This window comes from Electrophorus electricus, chromosome 5 (assembly GCF_013358815.1).
Source record: "Electrophorus electricus isolate fEleEle1 chromosome 5, fEleEle1.pri, whole genome shotgun sequence".
Lineage (NCBI taxonomy): Eukaryota > Metazoa > Chordata > Actinopteri > Gymnotiformes > Gymnotidae > Electrophorus > Electrophorus electricus.
This window is the reverse complement of record NC_049539.1, coordinates 12,154,728-12,178,145: the sequence shown is the minus strand read 5'-3', so window position 1 is coordinate 12,178,145 and position 23,418 is coordinate 12,154,728. Positions and strand designations below refer to the sequence as shown.

Sequence of the window (23,418 nt, the reverse complement as noted above, 5' to 3'; positions counted from 1 at the left end):
GGATTTAACTAAGCAAATAGGTAAGAGCCTCCCATTGGATAATTACTGCATGGATAATTATGTTTCAGCTGGCAACAAGTTATTTAACCCTCACTGATACAGTGAGTAGCTTCTCATTTGTTAAACAACCATGTCGAAAGACACATCCTGTGGTCGTTAAAAGATGTTAATCTGTTTCAGAAGGGTCAAATTATTGGCATGCATCAAGCAGAGAAAACATCTAAGGAGATTGTTGAGACTACTAAAATCAGGTTAAGAACTGTCCAACGCATTATTAAAAAGTGGAAGGACAGTGAGGAAACATCATCTTTGAGGAAGGAATGTGGTCGGATGTATATTAGGGCATAATTATTTTTTTTTTATTGAAATAATATAATTTTTCCATTTAGACTCCAGGAAAGACATTACCGTGAAACAGACTCCTTCAGTAGCAACAGTTTCTTCAGGACAATCTGTACTATCAAAAACCTGGAAAGATTCCTAAGATGCTTAAATACAGGGTTAGTACAGGCCATTCTGGGACTCCATCTCGATTCAGTGGCACTCTGTTCTAGCAGAGTGTTCACTCTGACCATCAGTAATATCCAGGCTGAAGATTTCGGTAACTACTATTGCCTGCTGTCGAGCCGTGGTCCCGTGTTTACACAGTGATATAGACCTGAACAAAAACCTCCATGGCAGGCCACACTGAATGCACTGGGGGTATAGCAGCTGCTGAATGAGATAATGCCACATTGCACAATGATCGCTAGATAGATAACACTCTCTAAGCATGAATTTCAAGATAAACCCTCCATTTTCGGTAAGATTAGTACTGAAGCTATGCTATAGAGTGCTATGGAGTGAGAAAAAAATAAATTATATTGAATATAATGGCAAGAGGCAAAGAAAGACTGCAGTCACTATAAAAGGTATAAATTCATTTATTTGTGGACATTTAATATTCATAAATATATTCATATATTCTCCCCATTGATGAAAGCACTGTTCCAACACATGAAGAACAGTCTGCTCTGGTAATGACTGAGAAATGGAGACAGGACACAGGATGCAGAATTAACACATGATGCAGGAATGCCCCTGCCATGCCAACTCGCTACACATTCCCACAAACAATCATCCAGGATTACACCTGCCAGTCAATATTTATCCCATAAGCAGCAGAATTACATCCGCCAGCCAACATTCATCAAATAAACAGCATGTTTAGACCTTCCAGTCAATATTCATCCAGAAATCAACAGGATTTTTGGACATGAAGACATACACAAAAAGTAACTAATAGTAATAATAACTAAGAGGCCTGTGTTTCTAACTGCTCTAGAGTAGGAAAAGGTAGAGAAAATAGTGGGAGGAAAAGAAGAGATAAGCAATAGAGAATGAGGCAGAGTAGAAAGGTCTTACAAATGCATGCAGACAAATGCAAATAACATTCAGACTATACCAGTTGCTGGTCCAGTGATGGTCTGAGCACAGGAAGCAGGTCGATGTGTCTATTCTAACTTGGCCCTCAGCTGAAGCTTTTAGAAATAAGAACAGAAACATTAGAGCCTCTGCCCTACTCTGGAATTATGTACATTATACAGGACTTCAAGTCCCCCTGCAAGTAACAAAAGGATACAATAGGACATAGGAAAGTAAATAAATGCACCAGTAAATAATCCATCAAATAATTAAATATTTTCTATTCTTTGTTTATGGATGCAGAATCAGAATCAATCAGATGTAAAAGAAATTTCTCTTTGATGGTAGCTTTCATTTTTGTATGAATTACTGCAAATTAAATGCTGTTACCAAGTCTATTTGGTAAAAAATAAAAGGCATAGAATAAAAACACACATACATATATACACATTATATACACACACACACACACACACACACACACCCACACACACATATACATATATATTTTGAGGCACTTGGTTGTCAGTTACCTCACTGAGATGAAATGGAAGCTCCCTGGTAACCAACACTCTCTTTCCAATCAATAATTGCTGTCTAACAACTCACTCAAAGTGCCAACTGCACTCACATATTTAAAGCCTGCAGCAGTTTCCGGTGAGCAGCATCATCCACTGAAGAGAATGGTGTGTGTTGGTTTGTGCTGGATGAAGAAGAGGAAGGGGTGGTCTGCTACGAAGCTTGCCAGAGGAAGTATACAATCCACCAACACGGCTGCTGTAGCTGCTGCTGCTTCTGTCCCTTCCTCGTTCACCTCCACAAAGGACTTGTGCACCACCTTGGACAGCACCAGGTCATCGCAGGGGGACATGAGGGAGAAATCGCTCCTGCGGGGGTCGAAGGCATCTGCCATGCCCATGCTGACCAGCAGGTTCTTCATGTCATAGGTCTCTGACAGTTTGAAGCGGGGCACTGCCACCTGAACCTCCACCACGTCCATCATATCAGGCCGCATCCACTCCATGAAATTCTCATAAGTGAGTTCCTGTTCCAGCTGAGAAAAAAAGCAAACTGTCAGTTTCAAATGACTTTGCAGCTATGAGTTTAATATGAATGTTTGCCTTTTCCCTCGCAACTGCCCATTATATGTAAATTAAGTTGTTTTTCATCCATTGACCCTGTTTGTGTGATTCCCAGTTACCTTCTCCAGCCCAGTCGTTTCGTCTGCTCTCATTAGGCAGGACGATGAGCATACTCAGTTCTTTTCCAACATATGGCATCTCCAGAATCTGGCACTCCATATCAGGAATAAAGCCCAGTGGCAACGTCTCCTTCAGATACATCATCTTCACTGGATTATTTGCATTCTGCTTGTAATCAAAAGTAAAGAATAAGCGTGCATTCAAACATGTCAGATACTTGTTGATACTTCCTTGGACTATCCTGCACATTCAGTTCTGTTTAACCCCCCACCCTCCCCAACAACTCCTCTAGTCATACAGTCTTTTATATTTCCTATATTGAGCATTAAAAAAGCAAGTTTGACTTGTTGACAATGAAAGCACTCTGATTCATCAGATTGACTGGCACGTCCAACTCTGTAGCCCCTATATATGTTACATGCTGCATTGTCTCTCTGCTATTTAGTATGAAGTATATATGCTCACTGTGAATCAAAACCATTAGCTTCATGATGCTAGCACCTTGCTCTGGTCAAGCTTTCAACAAGTCCATTAGCCTTCAATATTTTCTCTATTGAGCACAAAAATCACTAAAAATTTAGCACTTTTTAAAATTTTTATTAAATTTTTTACTGTTTGCCGCATCTCTACAAAGTGTTTTGTTTTATGCTCTTTGGAGCTACCTTGAATATGAAAAGGGCTCTTCATGAATAAAAAACACTATTATATATTTATTTATTATTAGTATTTATTTATTTTAAATGCTGGAACATTTTTTCTGGTTGGTTAAGGTAGGCTGAGCATACTAACTTTGCCTTAGACTCTGTTAATTCAAGGCTTCTTGTTTGAACCTAGTTACTTGTTTACTGTTAGCTATAATTACTTGCTGCAGATATAGTTTTGCCTTAACTTTAGATGTGAATTGTGGGGGGGATTCAACACTTACTGCACTGTTAAATTAGGACGACAGGTGGCCAACACCTGTAGAAGGCTTTTGTAGTGATTTTCATTTAGTTCTTCATCTATGCTGCGACCAGATCTCTCAAACTCTTCTAAATATCTTTTTTCTTACATTTTCTCAAACTTTCATCACATACACCCACAAACCTAGCATCTTCCCTATCTGAAATGCGTCTTGCAATTCCTGCCTACATACCCAACAAACCTCCTAGACACCATTATCATCGTAGACGGCGCAATATCAGCAACCTCATTTATTCCCAACGTTCAGCGCAATCACAGATTATGGTGGCAGGAGGGCTCTGGAATTGCCAATCTGCTGTCCAGAAGGCTGACATCATCTTAGCCCTAGCATCCCTCCACTTGCTATGCTTCCTGACTCTAAAAGAGACCTGGATCACCCCTGAGAACTCAGGGACTCCAGGTGCCCCGTCATCTGCCTTTTCATTCACACATTCTCTGAGGTGTCTTGGCAGGGGTGGTGGCTCAGGTTTACTAGTGTCTTGAAAGTGGCATTTCCTTTCACTTTCATTCTCTGCTTTTTCCATCTTTTCTTTTGAATTTTATGCCATTACAGTGTCTTTCACTACCAACATTCGCATCATTGTCGTCTACTGCCCTCCAGGTTCCCTAGATAACTTCATTGACAAGCTTGACATCCTCCTGATCTCAATTCCTCTCTCTGAATACTTTACAATACTTTCCTTTCAACACTCTCATCGAAGAATCGTCTGTGCTCTCTCTCCTACAGACCTCCAAGACCTTCCCCATCTGCCCCCTGGCTAACAGAAATACTCCACTGCCACAGGAGAGAACTATGTACTGTAGCGTGGTGGTAGAGGAAAACTCTCCTAGTTTCAGAGCTCAGCTCATACCAGTCTCTCCTTTCCAAGTTCTCACTGGAAGTAACATCTGCAAAGTCATCCTACTACAGAGGAAAATTTTAATCATCAGGATCTGATCCATGCAAGCTCTTCAGAATTTCTTATTCTCTCCTTAACCCTCCCCCTCCTGCTCCTTCCTCATCTATTATGCCTAAGGATTTCATCACCTTTGAGAAGAAGGTTGCAGCAATCTGTCAGTCCTTTTCCTCTGTTCCTACTCTTCCTACCAGTGTTCATTCCCCTACAACTCTTTGGCTTCTTTTTCTCCTCTCTCCTCAGATGAATTTCTTCAAATCCTGACTTCCAGCAATCTCACTACATGTCCGCTGGATCACATTCCTTCTACTCTTCCTTTTATCAGCACTTACTGAACTGTTAAATTAGGACGACAGGTGATCAACAACTGTAGAAGGCTGCAACTCACTACTTGCTGGTCTTCCCCTAAGAACCATCAGACTTCTACAACTTGTCCAGAATCCAGCAGTAAGACTGATCTTCAATCTTCCAAAGTTCACGTCACACCACTGCTGCGCTCCTTTCATTGGCTTCCAGTAACTGCCCACATCAGATTGAAAACTTTGATGCTTGCCTACAATGCCAAAAATGAACCGGCTGGTACATGATGTCCATACATGATGTCAATTGTCAAAGCCCAATCCATATCTCGAGTACTTTGAACCTCAGATACAGCTCTTCTTGAAATACCATGCTTCAAGTCTCATGGAAGCCAAGCATCGAGACTATTCTCTGTCCTGGCTCCTAGATGGTGGAATGAACTTCCTCTTGTTGTGTGGACAGGAGAGTGCCTTGCAGTCTTCAAACGCAGACTGAAGACCCATCTATTTGTGGAATATTTAAATGACCACTGACCCTGCTCCTATGTGACTAACTAAAACTCTTGTACTTATTGTAGGGTATTGTTTATTGCAATGTTTGTTGTCTGAAATAGAGCTTATGTATTCTGCACTTCTAGGCATCAGCACTGATCCCAGCATAGTCTCAGTCAGAGAAAGCTACATGGATGTATTCTTTTCTGATTGAGCTATTAGTTGGATTATTAATGGGGTATCATTATTCATTGCAAATATTATCATTATGGACGTACTTAAATGTAGCCACTGAAGAAAATTCAGATTCCAAATTACTGTAGCAGCACATCATTATCTTTCAAAGGTTTTCAATGTCTTTAAAGGTCTTATTTGAGTATAAAAATAGTAGAATGTTCCCTGTAATACTGCAGAGAATTCAGATTAATTAAAGACCATCCATCAGAGGACTGGACTACACGTTCCATTTGGATATGTTAATCACAGCACTTTTGAGGCACTTGTTTGCCAGTTACCTTATTGAGATGAAATGGATGCTCCACGGTAGCCGTCTCTTTGAACTTATTCTCCCAGTTGCCCTTGAAATAGATGGAATTCACCAAGTCTAGCCTGGTCAAGTTGTCAACAGATCCTACAACCAGCAGGTCCTGGATCTTTTATATATTGAGCATTTTTGTTTTCAGTGTACATTAAAAACACAGAGCACTGTAGAGCCCCAACTCAGGGCTGTAGAGTGTGGGATGTTTTTGCTATGTCTACAACAGAGCTATATTGTTGTAGTTGCAGCTACATTTCAGGCAACAGTTACCGATACCATGGCTGAAAAGTTTTCAATTTTCTTGAAGGCTCGAGTGGGCTAACTGGTGTCTAGCTTCATTAGGCTGTAAGGGGAATGATAGATGTGGAGCCAGCTACTTTAAAGAAATTTGGAATATGCTCAGTTTCATTTATGGTCACAAAGAAGACATAAATATACAATAAACACACATAACAATAAATGCATTTATTTGTGTGTAGTATCAACCATGTGTGTGTGCTGCTCCACCCACTTATTAATCTGGAGCTGCCTCTGCATTTGATATGAAGTCAACCTTTTCCAGGTCAGCATGAGTTTTTGTGTCATGCAAAAATTTCTGCAACAAAAGAAAAACAATCCAGTAACTGGGTTGTACTCTGACATACTGCCACTAAATTGTAAAAGGACAGGTTAAAAAATGCTGATAAATGCTTGTGTCTTGTTTAATACAGATACACCACAGATTTTTTCATCAAATGATTTAATATAAAATTAATTTTGACTTTTCACTGACAAACATCTGTTAGAAAGTTAAAAATAATGGCGGGTTTTATACCATTTGCGTGAGGAATGAAATGGACGAAGGAGCGATTCACAAATGAGAGAGAGAGAGAAAGAGAGAGAGAGAGAGAGAGAGAGAGAGAGAGAGAGAGAGAGAGAGAGAGAGAGATTCACAAGCCAGGCATTTTCCACTTCTCTGTAAACAAAGGTCTTACCTGCAGAAACATATAAGATTTCTCTCCATACAGATGGTTGGCCAGGCTGAGTGTATACGGAGCTCTAGCCTTGTTCAGTTCACTTAACAACTTGTCAAATCCACTAAGGTCTTTATCATTGGCTTTGGGCAAATGCAGAGGATAGACGAAGGTGGGGGGATTAAGTAGGGATTGATACAATCCAAGTTATAAAGCTGGAAGACGTTAATAAAAATAACAAAGACAAACTCCCTGCTGAGGTTAGAACTGTAGGTATTTACTTTCAAAGCCATGTCATGTACAATTCAAACACTTGCTTACAATTCTGTATAGACCAAATACAAAACATACTGTTCATATTCTACTTACTTGTTTAATATATTAGCCAATCCACAAATAAAATTGCAAGCAAACCTTGAATATTCCAGAGATCCTCAACCAGAGCTTAAGTGATTTATGGGCCTCCTGGGACTGTTGAGCCATTGCTGGTTGACCAGATATAGGCTTCACTGGTTTGTTGAAGCCCAAAACCTACAGCATCATACAGATTACTAGAATTAGGAATGACCTATTTCCACATACTGATTGAAAGATTTCACATTAATGACATAGCCATCATATTCAGTTCCAGTTCAGTTACACAGAAACATTCTCCTCCAAAAATAAATGTGTGGGCAGAAAATCACACTAGAGGATTTTACACAAAGCCTGAAATTTGTTATGTAAAATCCAACTGCATATTTGAGAGTGACAAGAACACACAGTGTAGGACTGATTACACAGGAACTAGTTGGCCACTCCTTACTCATCTTTTATTATAATCTTGTCTTTATTGTTCATTCTACAAGAAGAACCTTTCTTAAGTTAGCGCAGAGAACTTGGTGGTGTTTATCATGTCAAAGTTCTCGTTAGGCTGAAAGCAACTGATCCTAGATTTCTTGTGACTTCCAACTTGTGCAAATTAAATCATATTATGTTAAATTATTTATATTGTCAAATTACAAGTACACTTTCAATTTGTAGTGGTAATTTGTTTTAGAGAATTGATATAGACTCACTAGAGTAGAAAATAAGTTATTAAAATGCATTTATGATCTGGACTGAACATACTTTATCAAACTATTAAAATATTATAAGAAACTGAAAATTAAACTGGGTTTTTTCAAAAGCAATAGGTCATGCTTCACATTTAAGAACCCAATATAAATTTACAACCTGTACTGCTTATAGAGAATCTGTTCTTAGGCCCTAATACAATCAGTATGCAGTAATACATTCAATGCTTTAACTAACTGGAGTCAGTTCCCAGGCTGTGCATCATGCACAGCTGCAGAGATTAAACTTAACGCTCCGGGTCTGACCTCAGACATCTGGGCTGCAGTGTTGCCACCAGCTCCTAGTAACACCATAGCCAGTGCTGAGGAGATGCTCAATGGTGAGAAGAACACATTGTCAGTTGTGTTGCTTTCTCTGATCTTCTTGAACAGATCGAGGGTAATATGTGTGTTGGCTACTGATAGGGACTCCAATTACCAGACCTTGAGGAAGGATGAAAAATTAATGTATTAACTCTGCCATCCTACATCTGTGGAGCAGAAAAGGTTTAAAGCTCTGAAATATCAAGCTCATTTGTTCGAGGCTTCAAAGATGCCTGACATTTTATTATGAAGCAAAGTTTTAGTACAAATTATAGATGCAACAGCTAGTCTTGTGCAGCTCAAAATGTCCTATTTATGCTGTAATCACTTGCAAGGATGCACTAAGATATCAAACCAGGTTGTTGTGCATTATGCATAATTTGTCAGAATGCCACAAGAACGCGAATTACGGATACTTCTGGTTAAAATTTCTTAGTTATTCTACTGCTAGCATAGATGCCCGGTGACATTCAAATGCGGACTAAAGTCAAAAGCCTAAAACTTACAAGTAGGCCTATAGTTTTCACTGTAAGTAAAATGCTAACTTCCTGGATATACCACAGGACCCATACCTTAGCACTGAGATGGTTTCAGTAATCCAGTAGTTTCCGGTTAAATGTTCTTTTAGAAAATAAAAGCAGAAAAACTATATACTAGCTAGAACCATGGTTATCACTGCTAAACTCCAGCTTGGCCAATTGTATAGGGCACGAAGGAAAATGCATCTTACCTTCCCATGAGACCTGTGCATCTGCAAGCTGACAGATGACAGATAACAGATGCTTGAAAAATCTGAGAGTAAACCACAGCTATGCTGTGCGACACCATGTTCTGCAGATAAAGGCTACAATAACTGGAAGATGATGTATGATGTGGCACAAGAATGTAAGTGCCTTACTAAAGTGAAGGAATAAATACTTTAGTAAAAAAAAAAAAAAAAACTGGTAAAAGTTGCTTTTACTTAAGCAAAACCACAGAAGAACATGACCTTAGATGTACTTTCTTTAAAATTACAATTTTCCTTTCTTTTTCTTATTATTACTATTATAATCATCATTGTAGAGTAAAAACACAGCAACAATTGAATTTATGCATATGGATGTAGAGAACTTGTTTTTTAAAAAAACTGATTTTGCTGTTCATATTAATCTGTGAAGAAATAAAAAATGTCCAAAAAACCCTTTTTGCATTAATTTTTATACATGCTGCATCATAGCTTATAAATAATTCTATAAGTAAAATAAACACTCCCACAACCATTCAAAGAATAAAATAGATTTGGCCGAGGAAACATCACTCTGCTTCATTGTAACATGGAGGTGGAATGGGAGATGGACACACACACTGAGAGGATTTATTAAGGGCAAACCCAGAATCAAGGTGATAACACTGCAGGTTCACAGAGCCAACATGAAGAGTCGCAGGATACATGATAAATCAAACAAAAGTGAAACTTGAATACCAGGAAAATAACTAAACAGGCTAAATAGAAATGTTCAACACAGAACACAGTTAAAACACAGCCAACCTAAACTCAACAAAGCTCAGTAGGTCCAACTATGAGCAGTGAACACAGAGGCAATGATTCACAATGACCAGCAAACACAAGACAGAAAACACAGGGTATATATACACACAGGGTAAATAAGCCTAACAGCAGGTGTAATTAATGAAACAGTGAATAACAAAACAAGGACCGGAACAGGAATGGAGAAAATGAAATGAAGACATGAAACAGGGAAACTATGGGGACAGGATGCTTGGAAGCAGCTAATCTCGACATTCATGGTGTTTTTTGTCTTTACATCTTTTATTGTCATACAACAAGACACTCTGTTGGGTGTTATCTTTTACATAGTAGTAAGGCCAAAATGGTAATATTTACTCTATTTCAGAAACTGTGGCAACATCATGTTGCCATTTTTAGAGGCTTAGGTAGACTTTAGAAGAACCAACATTAGGAAAGAGCAGGAAAAAACTAGTAGTTGATCAGAATTCACTCACAGATCTACTGTTGTGAAGATGAAGTTGACTTTAAGTCCATATTCATTTTTTAAATGTTTCTCAGTAGAACATACACTTGTGTGTGCATTTAAAAAACAACTAAACACTTCATTCTGATTCAAAATTGCTCTGTTTTGAGTGGCGAGAAGAATTACTTTGCTACACAGCCACAAAGATTAAACAGATGTTCCACATTAAATAGTGTCAAATAGTACCAGTTGTGGGTTTAAAAACATATAATAAGCAATCGGTGTTTAATTTTTATAGTCAATAATGAATTAAAAATAGATGCCCATCTCCAAGTAAAATCATACCATATAATAATAACTGTAACTAGACTTGAGTATCACCATCCCCATCTAAAAGACTTCCAGAATGTTTAATCTCAGCAGTAGCTAAAGGTGTTCTTTGGGACTTAATATCAGTTCTGCTGCAATGAAATGTCACTCCCATGTTCCTGTGGCAGCACCAATAAGCTGAGAAAGTAACAAATCAGGTGACCTGTGAAATATACAGATATGTCTCAAATAGCCATATGCTCCCCATTCTGGTTTCACATACAGTGGGATTTATTATGGTTGGCACTGGTTTCACATCAAGTTGGATGACATGCAGCTTGGTGATTGTCAGTTTGCCTACTGACACACACACACACACACACACACACACACACACACACACACACACACACACACACACACACACACGCATCCCACATGTGCTCTGTTGCCAATCTCCTGATTATTAACCATGAACACCTGTGTCTTATTTGTTTCACATGTCTCCTGGTGCCTGCAGGTGACTACTGCCACTGTTGCACATTGCTCACCCATACAGCCACCAGAAACAATGCCACAAGTTTAGCCTGCATCTCAGCACTTCAAGTATTTGCTACCAGCATGTTTGATTTGTTTTTATTTTTTGAAGCTTGCTGCTGGCCTAATACATGACCATGGTACTGTAGGTGTCATGCCAGAGAAACTGTGCCATTGATATTAAGTTGCTTATTGATGAAACTTGAGAACTTGCCACAGCTTGATTTCAATTCTTCAAAAGTCAATTCTTCCCTCCTAGATACTCCATAATCAACTGTGAGTGGTATTTTTATAATGAAAATGAATCAGATTGCTTTATAGTCCCCAAATAAACCAGCTTAATCACCACACAGAACAATGTTTATACACAACATCCTGCATGTTCTGCCTCTTGAACATAGCCAGGGATTTGAATTCCTAATTATTTGGAACTAACTTTGGAGTGATCTATACTACCAAAGGTCTAAATCTTTTACCTACAAGCCCCATTACTGATGAGCTTAAGACCATTAAATAATTTCTTCATACGTCTCAGGTTACATGCTCATTTTAATAAAGGTGGTCAGTTTACTCTATTTACATGTCAATGCGCTAGTGGATTTATTCAAATATAAGTATACCCAGACCTACTGAACACCGCCTACTGGAGAATTGAAAGCACTCACGCAGCTTTCTGATAACAGCTTTTATAGGCAAAACATCACTGACATCCATCCACAGATACAGTCATTAATCATGCCATTTTAGCAGGACACCTCCCAGTTTCCGCATAGAATCTTATTATAGATAATTGTCGCTGTAGTCGTTTCTATTTTCTGCCTACAATTCATAAGGAAAAGAATCCTGAACGTCCTATAGTACATGCTTGTTCCTCCCCAATGTAACTGTACGCCCCACTATCCAATCACGTGGCATGCCCGCAGCGTGCTTGTGGAGTCGTCTTTGTTGACTGTTTTCACAGCGAATGCCTTCCGTGTTTTTAACCACGCCCTCCTTGTCGTCATTGTAGCTCAACACACTTGCCCCTTGTTATCATTTGTGTATATATTTTAACCCCTGTGACACTCGGCCCGTCACACCCAACATAAATGAAATACCAGTTTCTCAGACATTTTCAATCTCTTGCTCAGTCCCTCCCTACACATGTTAAGAGACTCTTCACATTTTCTAAAAATCCTTGAACTCCTGAAAGAGCAAACGCTACATGCCAGCTCTTTACTTTTTGCAATATGCTTTAGAAGTTTGTACACGGTCATCTCTAATGACGATGGTGTGAGAGCTTTAAAGCATATCCTTGATGCAAGGCATGCGAGGAACTCTCCCACAGATATTCTCTCAAAGCTGTCGGAACGTGTAACTTTCAACTGCTGTAGAATGATTCCTAGTACTAGTCAATGTGTGTGGTGTATTTGCACCTTAAGGCAGTTTGCATAGCTGGACACTTGATGGCGCTAGTTCCCCATTACTGGATGTTACTGTGCCTTTCGGGAAAAATAAAGTTAGTAAACAAAAAAGCTAGCCATCATGTATGTCTATTGTGTCTTCAACTGCTAACTGCACTGGTTAATTGCTAATGTGGAAAATTATTGTGGAATGACTGGCTACATGTAACACTGTTTACATGTACACTTAGTAAACACCAGTCTGAGACTCCATTTTGATTCAGTGGTACTGGTTCAAGCTAAGTGTTCACCATCAGTAATATCCAGATTGAAGTTACAAGTGACTACTACTATCTTTACCAAAACATTGAGCACACTGAGATGACAGTGGAAAGGTAAAACTCCTTAAGAAGAAGAAACCATTGAGAGGAATAAAGCTCAGAAGGGAAACCCCATCCTCCTCTGGTTAACAACAGACGGCAAACTAATAACATGGAATGAATAAAGCTGCTTGTGACAAGTTACAAGAATGTTGATGAAATGAATAATGAAATATACAATGGAAAAATAAGGTAAGTGGGCAAATACTGAGATTACTTAAACACAGAGTAATGGATGAGATACAAGACGGTTCTATGCTAGCAGCAGCCTTTTGCAATAGAAATAAATAATGAGATGTTTTATAAAGAAGCATTCTGATTAATAAAAAAATATACAACTGGACTAACTGAAGCTTGTTTAAACTCTTCCTGGAGTATCCAGTTAGCAGGGCATCACCATGGACCAATCCTGAGGTAATAAAAACAAACTACTTTTTTTTTTTTTTGCATAATTTTTACTGATTAGTATATTCTAGTATTGCAGTACTTTGAGGAGTGAAGGCTATCCTAATGTAGGTAATATTACCTGCACTTGAATAGAAGGACAGATCAGGATCAAGGTTTTCAGTTGTTACTTTTGAAATCAGATTACCTGAAGGAACACAATAAAGGACACAAACCTTTGCAATTTTCAGGCCTAAAATGATGTTTCATGTGAAAATGGGAAACCCAGAGGAGCATCATATCAGGCCTACAAGTTTAGTTTTTTCCTTAGGTAAAGTCAACATCTAAATTATTTATATGGAACTTTTTACAACTCATCATCAGATTAATTTGTTTTCATTGATTAGCCAAAAGTATTCAGTTAAGAGCTTTATTTGTCATGACATTTTAATAATGAATATAGTAATAACAGCAATTCATGATGGTTACTCTGATAAGTCTTAATGGTGTAGGTTACATAAGGTTAAGGCATAGAAATATTCAGGATGGCATTAAGACCAGGAGTTCATTAGTAAATTCATTTAGTTACTGCCTTTACCCTTTCTATTAAATGCAGTTATCTCTTGAACAGCTAGGTTACAAGTAACATTTTTTCCAACCAATGTCTATATGCATGAACATCTCATGAAAACTAAACTTCCCTCGCATGGCATACACGTTTAAAGTCTGCAGCAGTTTACGGTGAGCAGTATCGTCCACAGAAGAGAATGGTGCGTGTTGGTTTGTGCTGGATGAAGAAGAGGAAGGGGTGGTCTGCTACGAAGCTTGCTGGGGGAAACATAGCACAACGTAGCATCATCACCGCTGCTGTAGCTGCTGCTGCTTCTGTCCCTTCCTCGTTCACCTCCACAAAGGACTTGTGCACCACCTTGGACAGCACCAGGTCATCGCAGGGGGACATGAGGGAGAAATCGCTCCTGCGGGGGTCGAAGGCGTCCGCCATGCCCATGCTGACCAGCAGGTTCTTCATGTCATAGGTCTCTGACAGTTTGAAGCGGGGCACTGCCACCTGAACCTCCACCACGTCCATCATATCAGGCCGAGTCCACTCCATGAAATTCTCGTAAGTGAGTTCATGCTCAAGCTGAGACAAAACCAAACAGACAATTTCAAACCAATGTGCAGCTTTAAGTTTAATGTAAATTTGGAGCTGTTAGTTTAATGTGAACGGTGTTTGCATTTGCCCTCTCAAGTGACCATTACATGTAATTTAAAGTTGCTTTACATCTACTGAGCCCATTTGTGCGATTCCACGTTACCTTCTCCAGCCCGGTCGTGTCGTCCGCTATCTCATTAGGCAGGATGATGAGCATACTCAGTTCTTTTCCCACATATGGCATCTCCAGAATCTGACAATTCATATCAGGAATAAAGGCCAGTGGAAACTTCACCTTCTGCTGCATCATCTGCACTGGCTTACTTGTGTTCTGCACATAATCAAAAGTAAAGCAAAAACGTGAGTTCTCATTTGTCAGACACTTGATAGTGAAGCTGCTCTCCTTCCTTGGGCTCACCTGCACATTCCATGTTCCTTCCCCTTTTTTTGTTACACACTAGTTTCTCGCACCACTTTTTAACTGGGGTCATTTACCTTTCTGCCTGATGCTTTAATTCAAAGCAGCTTACAAATATTAACTTCATGTGGATGAAGTACGTGTGCTCTGCTGATGAGAATCCACATGGCATATAACTGGAGCAGGACATCATTGTTAATTAATTAATAAACATAGCATGATATTCCTTGCATTACTGCAGAGAATTCAGATTATTAAAGAACACCAATCAGGTGACTAGTCTGAACCACATGTTCCATTTGGTTAAACATATCACTTTTTAAGGCACTTGGTTGCCAGTTACATACATAGCATGATATTCCCTGTAATACTGCAAGGAAATTCTGATTATTAAAGACCGTCTGTTATGTGTCAGGTTTGCATGTTTGTGGTTTTTGTATTGGTTGCTTTTCCCTGTTACAGGTAACCCAATAAGAAGCCTTGTGGGCCGAGACGGAGGTGGGACTACTGCTTTAAAGGCAGATCTCCTGTGAAAGTATGTGGGGGTGGTGCTGATTCGGGGCATACTTGAGAGTTATTACTAAAGGCATCTTGTGACACTGTACAAACGATACTGTTTAGTTTACTTACGAGATTGCTGTTATGTTTCCCCCTATCTGTCGGTGTGGACAAATCAGGTAACATGGTTCAGTGTATGTTATGTATAGGTGGTAATGTACAGGTGGTAGATTAGGGGCGGGTGCCACTTCGTTGAATTGTTGATCAGGAAAGGTATGCGTTAGGCAGGGAAGTTGGTTTATTATTTTTGTTTCTTTGGCACCGTCCACAACGTCCACCCGTACTTTATGTTCAGTTACCAGAATTGTTGTGTTACTGGTGTTGGTCTCATCCTTGGCTAGTTTACACACACACCTTCTTAGGGCTGTTAAAGCCCTGTCAATTTTGCCACCAAACAGGGGCATGTAACATGTGTGATGTTCTTTCTATTTGAATTTAGTACTGTCCTTTTGGTGGTGGTGGGGGGGGGGGGGGGGTGTTGTTGGGCTAGGGTATATTAATACCTGGAGCTGGGTCTTGGTGCGAGTGTGATTAACTTGTAGAAATGGCTGCTGTGATTGATATAAGGGGTTTTCTTGCTTTACCTAGTGTAGATGTTCTTAGGAGGTGTAAGAAATATGAGTTACTGGCAATAGCTGGCCATTTTGATTTCTCTATACCGAGGTCTATGCTGAAAGTAGAGATTCGCAAGCTATTGATAGAAAATTTAGAGGAGCGTGGTGTATTAAATGTACAAGTACTTGTAGATCTGGTATGTGTTCAAGGGATATGTGGAATTGGAGAATCAGAGGTAGAGGGTGTCTCCATTACAGCAGAGCCAGATGTAAAGGTTAGTGCTACATTGCCTTGTTATGACCCGCTTTCTTCCGTGTTTACCGAGGGTCATCGGTCTGTGGAGGAAGGCAGGTTGAAAGTACGTTTAGCTCGTCTCGAGTTAGAAGCATGGCAGTTGGAAGCGACTGAGAGGGTGGAAGCACAGCAGTTAGATTATAATCTGGCTGTTCAGAAAATGGAGTTGAACAAAGAAAAAAGGAGATTTGGATACATGACTTGGAATTTAAAGCAAAGGGGTTTGCTTTTGTTCCACCACCACCGGCAGTTTCCCAAATTGCCACTACTCCCACTGATGTGCCTGTGTTGGTACAAGCAGGTATGCAGACTCAGACTGTGCCTGTGGTGCCCACAGAGCTTCGTGCTTCCAGAAGTGGTGTGGTTCATATTAGTAGGTATATGTCTGTGGTTCTTCCTTTGAGAGAAAGTGAAGTAGAGACCCAATTTAGTGTTTTTGAGAAGCTCGCCATTGCTCTTCTTTGGCCGGAGGATTATATGGGCAATATTGGTAAAATTTTTGCTGGTGGGTAAAGCACAAGAGGTTTGTTCTTTGTCGCTTTGTCACTGAGACAGCTCACAGTATGAGGTAGTGACGGTAACTATACTAAGAGCATATGAACACGTGCCAGAGGCTTATAGACAAAGTTTTAGAACTCAGAGGACGCTATCTGCTCAGACTTATGTAGAGTTTGAAAGGAAGTCTATAATATTTGATAAGTGGTGCTGTGCCAGTAAAGCTGTTGATTTTGAATCACTTAGGGAGCTCTAGTATATTTGAATGAGCGAGCGAGCGGTTGTTACTGCAACGCAAGCAGCTATTTGTGCGGATGAGTTCGTTCTCACTCAAACAAATTCTTGGATTGGCTGATGTAGAATACCCAACTAAAGGCAGATTTAAAAGGAAGCAAACTGGCAGGTTATCTCCATGATCCCAGGAGATTAGAGAGTGCTATTATTGTCATTGAACTGGTCATATTGCAGTGAACTATCTGGTGCGTAAAAAAAACCCAAACAAACAAGAAAAGCAAAAAGTAATCATAGTGCTGGTTAGAACAGCCAAGCTTCAAAAGGAATATCATTAGTTGGCCCGGGAGAGTCTGATGGTTTGGATGTGTTAAAGAGGTTGACTTGGACCCAAGCAAAAAGCCTTTCGTTTTAGATGGTGGTGTTCATTTGGCTGACGTAGATGATTTTACACCTGTTAAAATTTTAAGAGATACTGCGGCTTCCCCATTCTTTGTTTTGGCAAGTGTTTTATCATTTTTGGATCGGTCATATTGTGGTTTGCATGTTTCATGTCAGGGTTTGAAAATGGGATATGTTAAAGCACCGTTGCACTTTATTCAGTTAACAAGTGAGTTACTCTCAGAACGGTTTAGAGTTGCTGTTCATGATCGATTGCCTGTGGGTGGAATCCAGCTGATTTTGGATAATGAAATTGCAGGAGGTAAGGTTTTGCCTCACTTGGATGTTCTAGATACCCTTGTTGACTGGACTGGGGAACAGCTGGAGGTTTTTCCTGCATGCGTGCTTACACGGGCTCAGTCACGTGCAATGGGTGATGTAGATTTGTTGGATACCTTTCTGTGTATGAACACGGAAGAAGATAGGGCTGAACCCTGTGAAGTTGAATGAATGTAACCAGAACAGCGAGCCGGATGAAGCTGAGAATCAGCAGTTTAAAGTGTGTAGTGGGACATGATCATCTTATAGCAGCCCAAAGAGCAGATAATAATTTAGTTAAGTATTTTTCTATCTTGAGTAGTAATGACGAAACGGGTAATAAGCAAGTAGTGCATTATCTCAATCAAGGAATTTTAATGTGCAAGTGGAAATCGGTTGTTAAAACACTCTTTTTTCATGGCAGGCCAAAAGAAGTGTTACCCATCGTCATACTTGCCAGAGTACTGATAAGCATAACGAACCTATTCCACCGGCTCCGTTGTGTCCTATACCAGTTATAGGTGAACCTTTTGAGAGGGTACTGGTGGATTCTGTTGGGCCGTTACCTAAATCAAATTCCTGCTTACCATCATGTGTGCTGCTACGCGCTTTCCAGAGGCTATATATGGTAAACGTAGGATTACCACTTCAAATATTGTTCAATCCTTGGTAAAGTTATTTTCTCCATTTGGCTTGCCTAAAGTGACTGATCACTTTAGACTGATCAGGGTATAAATGTTCAGTCGAAACTTTTTTGCTTGTGTTACGGCAAGTTTAAAGGTTAAGCATGTTATTTCTAGTCCTTATCATCCAGAAACGCAGGATGCCCTGAAACGTTTCCATCAGTCTTTAAAGTCAATGCTTCGTAAATATTGTTTTGATACTAAAGCATGGGATGAGGGAGTTCCTCTTGTTTTGTTTGCAGCCCGAGAAGCTGTTCGAGAATCTCTGTTTTATTCCTTTTGAATTGGTGTTTGGTCACACACACACGCACACACGCACACACACACGCACACACACACGCACACACACACACACGCACACACACACGCACACACAGCCCTGTCAATTGTGCCACCAACCGGGGGCATGTAACAGCATCCATCAGAGAACTGGAAAACACGTTCCATTTGGATATGCTAAACACCTTTGAGGCACTTGTTTGCCAGTTACCTTATTGAGATGAAATGGAAGCTCCCTGGTAGCCCTTTCTTCAAACTTTTTCTCCCAGTTGCCCTTGAAGTAGATGGCATTCACCAACACCAGCCTGGTCAAGCTGTCAACAACTCCTTCAGCCAGCAGGTCCTTGATCTTTTCTATATTGAGCATTAAAAACACAAGGAACTGTTACAGTAAAACACACACACAGAGCACCGAGGAGGGGGCGTAGAACCCTGACTGAGGGCTGTAGAGTGTGAGGTTTATTTGTGTAAAGCACCAACCATGTGTGTGCTGCTCCACCCACTTATTAATCTGGATACGAGCTGCCTCTGCATTCAATATGAAGTCGACCATTTCCAGCTCAGCATGATGGTGAGTTTTTGTGTCATGCAAAAATTTCTACAAAAAACAAAACAAACAAACAAACAAAAACAATCCAATAACTGGGTTATATTCTAATATATGCTGCTACTGAAATGTCTAACAGGTTAAAAGTTCTGATAAATGCTTATATTTCATTAAAAAAACCTTTTTTTTCATGAAATGAGTCAAATTAACTTTAACACACTTCTCAGTAACATATCTGTTAATTAGAGCTCTGTACTCTACAAACAATGCAGGGCTTTGCCATTTGTGTAATGATGGAAAGAGAGAGATTTACAAGACAGAGCTCCAAAGTTAATCCAGACATTTTCCACTTCTCTGTAAATGAAGGACTTGCCTCCAGAAACTGGTAGGATTTCTCTCCATACAGACGGTTGGCCAGACTGAGTGTGTACGGAGCTCCAGCCTTGTTCAGTTTTCTTAGCAACTCGTCAAACCCAATGTGGATGTGATCCTTAGCTTTGTTAAAATGCAGAGACTAGAGGAAAGGGGGTGGTAAAGTAGAGATTGACACAATCCAAGTTATAAAGATGGAAGGTACTAATGAAAAAGAAATACTCTGCTGAGGTGAGAAATGTAGGTGTTTACTTTCAAATCCATGTCATGTACTATACAAACACTTGCTTTAAATTCTGTATAGACCAAATTCTGTATAGACCAAATACAAAATATACTGTTTGTATTCCACATACTTGTTTAGTATATTAGCCAATATACAAGAATTTAAGCAAATATCCCAGAGATCCACCACCAGAGCTGAAGCACCTAGTTACCATAAATATACCGTCACCAGCAGTATAGCCATAATCATGCTCTTTCACCATGTTAGTGTCTCCTCAAGGATTTATATCGAATAACCTTTGGCATTTGCAGAGCTGCTGGTAACTGGTGTTTCTGGACCTTCTGTGACTGTTGAACCATTGCTGGTTGAGCAGATTTAGGCTTCACTGGTTTGTTAAAGCCCAAAACCTATAGCATTACACAGATTACTAGAATTGGGGAACCACTCACATGCTGATTGAAGGATTTCACATTAATGACATATCTATCATATTCAGTTCCTTAGACATTATCTTTCAAAAATAAATGTGTGGGCAGAAATACCACACTACAGGATTTTACAGCTTTAATTAACTTCATACACAATCTGAAATATGTTAGGTAAAATCCAACTGCATATTTGAGAGTGACAAGAACACAGTGTAGGACTGGTTACACAGGAACTAGCTGGCCACACCCTACTCATCTTCTATGAAAATCTTGTCTTTATTGTTCATTGTACAAGCAGAACCTTTCTTAAGCTTGCACAGAGAACATCTGGTGGTGATTATCATGTCAAAGTGCTCTTTAGGCTGAAAGCTGCTGATCCTGCAGGTGAAAATTGTTGTATACAGCATTTCCTGTGATTTCAAACTGGTATTAGTGAAAATAAAATCAAGTACACTATTTATTATGTAGCTGTAATTTGTTTTAGAGAATTGATATAGATATGCATTTAGTATCTGGACAGTAGTTAAGGTACTGAACTAGTAATCAGAAGGTTGCTGGTTCAAGTCCCACAACTGCCAAGCTGCCACCTTTGGGCTCCTGAGCAAGGCCCTTAACCCTCAATTGAGCAAGTTGTACTCAGTCATAATTGTAAGTCACTTTGGATCAAAGCGTTATCTAAATGGCATAAATGTAAATGATACCATAATTTTTATATTCAAACTGCTCAAATAAAAGAAACTGAAAATTAAACTTTTTTTTTTCAAAAGCAATATGCCATGCTTCACATTTAATAATCAAAGTTAACTTGCCTATCTGTACTGATTGTAGAAAATCAGTTTAGATGAATGCTATTTGGTTCTGCTTATTTTAGTTCACTTCCTCTCAACAGGGCTGTGATTTATATTTGCCTACAGGTTGGACATTTTTAAAAATAAGACAGTGACTCCCATTATGAATCCCACCTCCCCCATAATTCCTGTTCACACTACTCATATAATGTGTTATGCTGGGTGGTGTGAGCAGTGATCCGCCCCCCCAAAAAAACAAAAAACATTTGAAATGAAACCTATGCACATCATGGTAAACTTATTTTTGTAGACTGAACTACTTTATAGCCATAATCAATGTGTAGATGGCTGGATATTTAAAACAATCATTATGGAATTCAGTTTTATAAGTAAATAAACCAGCTATCATTTAATCATGTTAATTAAAAAATTCAAAACCTTGGGAAAAACTAACTCACACTAAGAGGAGTATCCATGTCTGACAGAGCTATACATGTGTGGACTTGCTGTGGAAACGTAACATTTATGAGTAATGAGTTCTGAGTTCTGATTGTATATTCAATTTCTTAGCAAACATAGGCATGAAAGTACCAGAAGACTTTTGCAACCATGTGAACTTTGTACCTTGCAGCTGAAGACAATGTGATGAAATAAATCAAGGTTATGAAACCTAAGGAGTGTCCACTGGGTGTATCCAAAACCAACTAGTATTAAGTCATGATAACTTGCCCTTTCAGTAAAATTAGATAAAATGTCAACATGTGGTAACCTACAAACATCAATCAATGAATTTCCAAAATTTTTCCAGGACCTCATCTCAGCTCTTAATACACTCAGTACACAGTAATACATTCAATGTTTTAACTAACTGGAGTCAGTTCCCAGGCTGTGCATCATGCACAGCTGCAGAGATTAAACTTAACGCTCCGGGTCTGACCTCAGACATCTGGGCTGCAGTGTTGCCACCAGCTCCTAGTAACACCATAGCCAGTGCTGAGGAGATGCTCAATGGTGAGAAGAACACATTGTCAGTTGTGTTGCTTTCTCTGATCTTCTTGAATAGATCGAGGCTAAAATGGGTGTTGGCCACTGATAGGGCGTCCATTTTCCAAACCCTGATCATGGGAGAAAAGTTAATATAAAATATTAAATTTATTTATAATAATAATAATAATAATAATAATAATAATATTATTATTATTATTATTATTATTATTAAAATATTAATTCTGGTCATTTCAACCTACATCTGTGGAGCAGAACAAGCTTAAAATTCTGAAGTGTCAAGATAAATTGTATCATGAAACAAAGACGCCCCAATTTCTTATGAAGCTCAATTCTCAGCGATTTAAATTAAGTTACAGATACAATAGTTGGTTTTGTGCAAAAACGGTTCTATTTACTCTATAGACATTGCAATGGTGATCTAAGCTATCAGCAGATTACACAATGTTCCTAGCTAGCTTCAAACCGTTAGTTTAACCATTGCTGAAGCTAGAAAGACCAAATTCAGTGGGATAAAAGATCATGTTAAGTTTCCAGTGACATAAACTTAACGCCATAGTTTATCGTATCTAGTTTACACCAAGCTAACTTGGACCGTAGTTTGTCAGGACGCCCTCAGAATTCAAAGGAAATTAGCTAAATAAACTGTTAAGTTAAAAACACAAACGTGTGTGATATTTGCACCGGACTGCCGCGAGAACGCAAATTATGGATACTTTCCTTTTGGTTAAATATAAGATAACGCTAGCTACCTTAGTTATGCAACAGCTTTCAGCTCGCCCGATGACATTCAAATGCGAACTAAAACGAAAAGCGAACACATCGAACTTCAGAGCACATTTCCACTGAAACTAAAACGTTCAGTAGGTTACAGAATTTGTTTTCTGTTTGGGTCACTTGATCATATAATCGTGCGTACTTCTTCCCTAATACCTATAATAAGTGGACTTAACGCCCCAACGCTAACCTAGCTAGCTAACTTCCTGAAATATGTCATAAAACTCCTACCTTGGCGCCGGTATGATTCAGTATGTTTCAATAGTTAAATGAAATTTCCGTAAATATAAAGAGGAAAGCTGGGTTTATATAGAGAGAGGCGGAGTTGTAGCTGGTAAACTACAGCATGACCAATCGCACAAGGCCTAGTTTACACTAGGATAAGGATGTGGCTGCGACCTGACACCGACTAGAAATATCGGGCCGTGCACCACGGTTTGCAGATAAAACAATCCCAACAACATACTATTGATTAACTGATTTTTGAGTATATAGTATGTAGTGTAGTAAAAATTGTCAAAGCTGAGAACCCTCAAAAATCCAATATGCGTACTTATAATTGGTCGGGTTTTGAGTAGGTTTGAATGGGCACTATTGTGCCATAATGTAAAGCAAAACAGATAAAGGAGCTACTAGCGTCTGGAAAATGGTGAAACTATAGCTTTGATACATCTTAGATTGTAGGTGTAATTTATGCTGGGGACACTTGGGTTATAGCCATACCACTTTCTGAAATGTCTGATTTTTTTCCCCACCACATTTTAAGGGTGTGCTCTG

The 23,418-nt window shown here is 39.3% G+C and overlaps 1 protein-coding gene and 1 pseudogene across 3 annotated transcripts; both read right to left on the bottom strand.

The window, feature by feature from the left end:
- Positions 1–2,071: 2,071 nt before the first annotated feature.
- LOC113571912 lies at positions 2,072–11,988 on the bottom strand (annotated as a pseudogene).
- Positions 11,989–13,546: 1,558 nt separating this feature from the next.
- On the bottom strand, positions 13,547–23,039 carry LOC113571920 (leukocyte elastase inhibitor-like). 3 transcript variants are annotated; one of them, XM_027001133.2, is made up of 8 exons: positions 22,873–23,039; positions 21,797–21,974; positions 19,940–20,050; positions 19,419–19,559; positions 18,979–19,096; positions 18,710–18,852; positions 14,450–14,617; positions 13,547–14,274 (listed from the first exon to the last, which is right to left on the bottom strand). In XM_027001133.2, the coding sequence occupies exons 2-8, from the start codon at positions 21,962–21,964 to the stop codon at positions 13,867–13,869; spliced, it is 1,257 nt and encodes a 418-aa protein (XP_026856934.2). In that variant the 5' UTR covers positions 21,965–21,974; positions 22,873–23,039; the 3' UTR covers positions 13,547–13,866. The 3 variants fall into 3 exon arrangements, with proteins under 3 accessions (XP_026856934.2, XP_026856933.2, XP_026856932.2); XM_027001132.2 differs by lacking the exon at positions 19,940–20,050 and adding an exon at positions 22,617–22,665 and having other exon boundaries at positions 22,873–23,037; XM_027001131.2 differs by lacking the exon at positions 19,940–20,050 and having other exon boundaries at positions 22,873–23,037.
- Positions 23,040–23,418: the final 379 nt, after the last annotated feature.